At 61.3% G+C, this 6527-nt stretch overlaps 2 protein-coding genes across 2 annotated transcripts in view; both read left to right on the forward strand.

The window, feature by feature from the left end:
• Nucleotides 1-3206, forward strand: part of LOC106147362 (translation initiation factor IF-2-like) — a gene marked incomplete in the record, with an annotated part of 3843 nt that extends 637 nt beyond the window's left edge. The window contains 2 exon segments of the mRNA XM_013508442.1: nt 1-144; nt 3060-3206. Of these exon segments, the coding sequence (XP_013363896.1) occupies nt 1-144; nt 3060-3194 (279 nt within the window).
• Nucleotides 2429-6157, forward strand: Aqp6 (aquaporin 6, kidney specific). Its single transcript, XM_005411858.2, has 4 exons — nt 2429-3719; nt 4410-4568; nt 4811-4891; nt 5540-6157. Exons 1-4 carry the CDS (start codon nt 3327-3329, stop codon nt 5741-5743), a joined length of 837 nt encoding a protein of 278 aa, XP_005411915.1. The 5' UTR covers nt 2429-3326; the 3' UTR covers nt 5744-6157.
• The last annotated feature ends 370 nt before the right edge of the window (nt 6158-6527 follow it).

The following is a 6527-nucleotide window of genomic DNA, read 5'->3' on the forward strand; positions in this document are numbered from 1 at the left end:
CGCCCCTGCCGCACCCGCACACTACGCGGCAAGGGCCCAGGTCCTCCGGTAGGAGGCGCCCGCCCCGCTCCCGCCCCGCGCCTCCCCTGCCGGGCACTGCTCCGTGGAAGGCGCCATGGTGGAGCGAGGGAAGGAGACGGGAAGGTGAGCCCAGCTGACCGGGTGAACGGACGGGGTCGGAGGCCGCTGACATTGCTTCCTCTGCTCTCCGCGGCTCAGCTCCCCTCCTGCTGGCCGCGGGTGAGGACGTCGGACTGCGAAGCCTGCCCCGTTTTACACGGATCGGAAGCGTCTTGAGCTCCTTCCCTCCCTGGCCTGTTGCATCTCCTCACCGCCTCTCCGGTCCCTTCCTCCTTGCTCCTTCCCTCTTGCCCCACGGTGCCCAAGCCGAGCGGGCCGGCCGATGTCAGGCTGCCAGGCAGCCCCAGGCAGCCAGGTGTGGGCCCTGCAAAGGCCTCCGAGCACGGGTGAGCTCGAAGCCGGGCTCCAGGGCCCAGAACTGGCTGGGGCCGGCGAGGTGCCGGCTGGAGTAGGCCAAGCCAGAGCTGGAGCAAGCCCTGGTCAGTGGCCTCCTGCCCTCGGGGGGTGAAGAACTTTGTCCCAGGCCAGGTAGGGCCCGAAGGAGGCTCTGTGCCAGGCGTACCCGGGAGAGGGCCGCCCCTGCACCCACTGCCGAGACGGGGACTGCAGGTGCTGCTTTGCCCCAGACCCGCCCAGCAAGCAGGACCCTGCTCACCCGAACCAGGGGAGGACAAGGAGGGCAGCCTGAGGGTCCCGGTCTGCAAGGCCTGGAGTCCAGGAAAGAGGCTGGGGCTCAGAGGCCAGGTCCGGTCTGTGGGGGTGGAGGCCACCGACACACGACTGTCACATCAGGAGGGAGAAGAGTCAAGAGCAGACTGCTTAGGCGGAGTGGAAGGGGGAGCAGTACAAGCACCCGGCAGGCCGGACAGAGAGGGCTGAGAGGGCCCGGGCGAGGCCTGCCTCCTGCCAGGGGCTTTCTGGGTTGCACTCTGCTACCTGAGAGCCAGGGAGCAGGGTGTTTCAGGAGGACGGGAGAGGTCTGAAGAAGAGTGGAGGACAGAGGTGACTGGGGACGGCGGGAAGATCGCTGGGCAGAGGCCAGAGACCGCGGGCTGTGGCCGCACTTGGCCAGGCTGGCTGGGCGCTCCGGGCAGACAGCGCAGATGGGCCGAGCCGTGTGGAGGAGGATGACAACGGCCTGCAGCTGGGGCAGGGTGCGGAGCGCAGCTAGAACGGGCACTGGCCAGAGCGTGCAGAGGCTGAGAAGCCAAGGGCTGCTCTGGAGAGAGAAGCATGAAGCCAAGATGGCTGGAAGAACAGGGGGTGGGCGAGGGATTCTCCTGGCATGAGGCGGGGTGGCAGATGGCAGAGCCTCTGGTGTAGAGAGGATGCTCCCCTCGGGGCTGTGGGAGGGCTTGGTCGCAGGGCAGGACAGGTCCCAGGCTGTAGGCGCGGCACTATGACAGTCGTCTGCCTCCAGGAGGTCAGACTTTCTTTCATTCGCTTATTCAATAGTTATTTTTTTTGAGCACCTGCTATGGTCTTTCTATGCCAGACAGTGCGGGCAGAGGTGAACAAAACCTGGCTCCTGCCCCCTGAGCGTTCACTGCCTTGTTGCGGAGACCCCCGGGTGACTGTGGGAAACTGTGCAGAGGCGCCCTGCCCCGGGAGAGGAGCCCTTGAGCCTGGGGACGGGTGGGAGCCGTCGAGCTGAGTGAGGGCCTCCTCCAGCAGCCAGGCCAGAGGCAAAGGAGCGGCGGGAGGGGGCGGAGAAGCAGATCCCACGGCGCTTGTGAGCCAGGCGCAGGGCTTCCAGAGGGGTGGGGGGCTCTGCGGGGAGCGGCAGGATCAGATTTGCATTTTGGAAAGATCACTCGGGCTGCAGCGTGGAGAATTGATTAGAGCGGAGAGGGTGAGCAGAGACTGACTAAGGCTACAGGGCGGCGAAAAGAGGGCACCTCGGGGACGCATGCAGGGTCTGAAATCAGCAGGGATGGTGCTTTCACTGGATGAGGGGAGGGGCAGGGTCAAGGGCCTCCTGGGTACCACCAGGGGCTACACACTAAGCAGGAAGCGGGGGGAGGCGAAGATCTCATTTTGAGACAAATTGTATTTGAGGACCTGAGGACAACCAGCAGACATCTATGGCAGGTAGATAATACCGGGGACAAGGTCAAGGCACCCAGGTGTGGATATTATTTCAACAGCTCTGCACAGGTTTTCCGTGAAAGAAAACTTTTTTTTTCATTATTAAGGATGGAACCCATGCGTGCTAGCTAAGTGCTCTGTCCCTCAACTATATCACAGCCCTTTTTTTTTTCAGACATGGTCTCATTAAATTGCCCAGGCTGGCCTTGAACTTGTGATCCTCCTGCCTCAGCCTCCCCAGTAGCTGGGATCACAGGTGTGCACCACCACACCTAGGAAGGCATGGTCTTTGACAAAATGCCTTGATGTAATGCTGGAAGGGTTAGGGCCAGCATAGCCACAGAAATGGTTAGGCTACCCGACTTAGCAAATAGGAATTTGGAGGGCGCTGAGAGGGAAGTGAGCAGAGGGAGGGGTCGAGAGGGGGTGCAAGGGAAGGAAGAGGGGGAGAAGGGCTGGCGGGAGTTCCTGAGGAGGACAGTAGCGGTACCTGGTGCCAGGTATAGCGTCCGGCACAGGGTGAGCAGCTCCACCGGCCCCTCCGCCCCCTCCCACGATCGCGGCCTTCGTAAAGCTGACATTCACAGTTTTAGGTGGAAATGCAAGCGGGGGGCTTAATTTCATAGTTTATGGGGTACAGGACAGGCTCGGCCTATTTGGAGGCAGAGCTTGGAGACGGGTCAGGAGAGCTGGAGCCCTCGAAGCAGGCCTTGGGCTCGTGAGTCTGAGGGATCTTGTCCTGTCTGCCCTGTGCCAGCAGCCCTCGGGCGAAACCGCTGTGAGCTGCAGGAGTCAGGCCGCTCAGTCAGTCTTGGTTGTGGCATGGAAAACCTCCTGGGAGGTTCTAGCTCAGCTCTCAAGGACGCTGCCTTATCTGCCCTCCACATCAGGTGAGCTCAGGGGGAAGCAGGCACGTGAGCACCAGCCCTCCCAGGGTGCCCTCTGCCCACCCCCACGTGCATAACCCACCAGCAGGCGAGTGTCGTCCAGTGTGGCCAGCTCCTTCCTCGGCAGCAGCGCAGTAGAAGAGCTGCAGGTGGGGTTGGTGAGGCCTCCACTCTTGGAGGCCAGAGTTAGGCAGAGACAAGAGACCAGGGCGGACAGGCGGAGGCCGCTCAAGGAAAGAAGGGGACAGCCAAGGCACCAGGCACGAGGACATGGAGCCGGGGCCGTGGAGCGGGGCCAACACGCTGCTGTGCCGGGTTTGGACGGCAGTCAGCAAGGCACTGTTTGCTGAGTTCCTGGCCACGGGGCTGTACGTGTTCTTCGGCGTGGGCTCCGTCCTGCGCTGGCCCTCGGCACTTCCCTCTGTGCTGCAGGTCGCCATCACCTTCAACCTGGCCACGGCCACGGCGGTGCAGGTCACCTGGAAGACCAGCGGGGCCCACGCCAACCCCGCGGTGACGCTGGCCTTCCTCGTAGCCTCCCACATCTCCCTGCCCCGGGCCGTGGCCTACATAGCTGCCCAGCTGGCAGGGGCCACTGTGGGGGCTGCTCTGCTCTACGGGGTCACCCCAGGAGACGTCCGAGGGACCCTCGGGATCAACGTGGTAGGTGCAAGGAGGGGCGTCTGGCCTGTGCTTGGGCACCTGTGGGGACCAGGAGGAGGAGTCCAATCAGGGGCAAGGGTGGAGGGCGAGACCTGAGGAGCGGGACGCAGGAGAGGACCGTTCAGCCATGAGCTCCACACCTGCTCCCAGCTGGGCCCGGAGCAGTCAGGCTGCTTTTCCTAGGCAGGGCGGAGAGGAGCGTGTGAGGAACACACGGAGGGAGAAGGACCGGGCGTCTAAGGGCAGGGTTAGCCAGGAACAGGCGGAACTGCGGGGGAGGAAGGGGCTCCTGCAGGCATCTGGTCCTCCTCAAGCTGCACCCCATGTCCTCTGCTCCTCTATTGCCCCAGGTCCCACCCTTCCCAAGTGCCCCAGGCCCGCTCACTCCCCCTCTCCATCTCCCCCTTCATCTTTGCTCCGCTGCTTTCTCCACATCTCTTGCTTCCACTCCTGCTGGCCATTTTCCATGAATTCTTCCCTCAAACCCACATCCCCAGGACCTTGACCCTTTCCTCTCCTCCCAGGGCTGAGCTCCCGCGTCCACTCCTGAATCACTAGCCCAGTCAGCCAGTGGGCCGGAGAGGAGCCGAGCACTCTTGGGGGGAGCAAGAATCCTGGGGTGATAGGAACCCAGGGTTCACTACCGTCAGCAGAGCCCGTGTCCACTCCCGCATAACCCCCTCTGCCAAGGTCCAGAACAGCACCTCGACTGGCCAGGCAGTGGCAGTGGAGCTGGTTCTGACCCTGCAGCTGGTGCTCTGTGTCTTTGCCTCCACGGACAGCCGTCATACACTGGGTTCCCCGGCCGCCATGATTGGGACCTCCGTGGCGCTGGGCCACCTCATTGGGGTAAGAGGCAAAGGGGACACCAGGCACATGCGCACACTGGGGCCCTCCCTGGGGAACTCTTGGGGCCCTAACAACCAGATGTCTTTCCTGAGCTCCTCAGGCCTTGGGATAGTGCCCCATACTCCAGGCCCAAGATATTAGGCAGTAAAGTGGGCTGGAGCGAGGGCTGTGAGCCAGAGGAAGGGGCTGCGCCCCCCCACCTGGCTCAAGCTTCACACCCTGACGCTGCGCTCGCTCCCCAGATCTACTTCACTGGCTGCTCCATGAATCCAGCCCGCTCCTTCGGTCCTGCAGTCATCATTGGCAAGTTCACAGTGCACTGGGTGAGACCCTCTGTGGGCTGCCATGGGGAAGGGAGAGGCCTGGGCAGAGGCACCAGACCCAGTGGGTTCACCAGCGTGGGGCCACAGATCTTGGGAAGACAAGCCCCAGCGCAGGCCGTGAGACCCGGGAGCGGAGGTTTCCTCACACTGAGACGGCCCGTGCGCATCCTGCCTTGTACTTCTTTTCTTTCCGTCTCCAGTATCCCACGGTACCCAGTGAACTGGGGAGAAATGGGCCAGGGCAGAAGCTGCAGCCTCGGCCCAAGCGTTCTGTTCTGGCTGTTTCTTTCTTCACTTTCTCCAGCTGGACCAATTTTCAAACTTGAATAAGGAAAAAGACACACAGAAATAGACACACATACCAGAGACAGAAACAGCAAGAGCCAGAGCTTGGCTCAAATGTGGGAAGTGAGAGAGAAGGCAGGAGATGGTGAGGAGAGCCCTGCGGGGCTGCAGGCCGGGGCCTGGTGGCACCGAAGGCAAGGCCCCTTCATCTTGAGGCTCAGGAGGGGGTTCTCAGCTTCCCATCTGGGAGGCAGTTTTCAAGTTCCTGGGAACTAAGTCAGCACTAGGGAAGTAGGCAAGGGTCGCGAAGCCATTCTACGATTCTGACACCCCATGGCTGGGTGCCTCCTCCTGTCTCCTCAGATCTTCTGGGTAGGCCCCCTGACAGGGGCTGTCCTGGCTTCGCTGATCTACAACTTTATCCTGTTCCCTGACACCAAGACTCTGGCCCAGCGACTGGCCATCCTCATGGGCACCACTGAGGTGGAGAAAGTCACAGAGGTGGAGGTGGAGCCTGAGAAGAAAGACTCCCAGTCCAGTTCGGGGGATACAGAAGTGAGTGTGTGAGCCGGCATAGCCCGTGCAGGCAGGAGCCCTGAGGGTGGGCATCGGCCTGCAGGACTGGACTCCTGGCTTTTCCGGTGAGGGGCCTGGGAGAGGGGACCGGGAGGCTCGGTTTCTTGTTCTAACAGTGTGGGCTGGGTTGGGAGGGCGCCAGTCCCTATCCCTGGCATTACATTTCTTTCCTCTTTTTAAAAATGATAATGGGGATGGAATCTAGAGCCTCACACTAGGCAAGTACATCACCACTGAGCTACATCTAACTTCTTTTTTTATTCTGAGATAAAGTACTGCCAAGTTGTACAGGCTGGCCTCAAGCTCACCACCCTTCTGCCTCAGCCTTCTGAGTAGTGGGGTTATAGGCATACCACATGTGCCTGTCTTCTACAATTATAGGTAAAATAAATCTTACAGCAAGTCTGTCTGGTTTCCTTCTTCCTAGACTTTTCTTGTCTTCTAAGGGGACAGCACAGAGGGGACCCGGGCCCTTATGATGCGCTCCCCTTCTCCCGCCGGCTAGACCCAGTGGGAGTCCTGGTCCTCCAGATCCTTGTCTTGGGAAGAGGGAGTTAAAGCCCCAGCAACCATTTTTCTAGGACTCTAACCAGGGGAACTTAGGGAGCCCTTAGAGGGGGGACCCGCTTCCCAGAAGAATCGGGGATAGGCCCTGAACTCCTCCGAGGGATTCTCTGCCCTGGGGGCGGCCTGAGGGCTGTGGTTCCATCAGCCTGGGGGCTGCCTAAGGATGGAGCTGCTCATCCCTCGCTCCCCTCAACACTCTCAGGGTGCC

The sequence above is a fragment of the Chinchilla lanigera genome, unplaced genomic scaffold (assembly GCF_000276665.1).
Source record: "Chinchilla lanigera isolate Chin_1 unplaced genomic scaffold, ChiLan1.0 scaffold00146, whole genome shotgun sequence".
NCBI classification, from domain to species: domain Eukaryota; kingdom Metazoa; phylum Chordata; class Mammalia; order Rodentia; family Chinchillidae; genus Chinchilla; species Chinchilla lanigera.

What these genes read in the sequence shown, in the direction of transcription:
- Aqp6 (XM_005411858.2), top strand. Translation starts at nt 3,327, where the DNA reads ATGGAGCCGGGGCCGTGGAGCGGGGCCAACACGCTGCTGTGCCGGGTT. An exon ending in CGCTGGGCCACCTCATTGGG is followed by an intron (nt 4,569 to 4,810) that starts GTAAGAGGCAAA and finishes CTCGCTCCCCAG; the next exon opens with ATCTACTTCACTGGCTGCTC. An exon ending in GCAAGTTCACAGTGCACTGG is followed by an intron (nt 4,892 to 5,539) that starts GTGAGACCCTCT and finishes CTGTCTCCTCAG; the next exon opens with ATCTTCTGGGTAGGCCCCCT.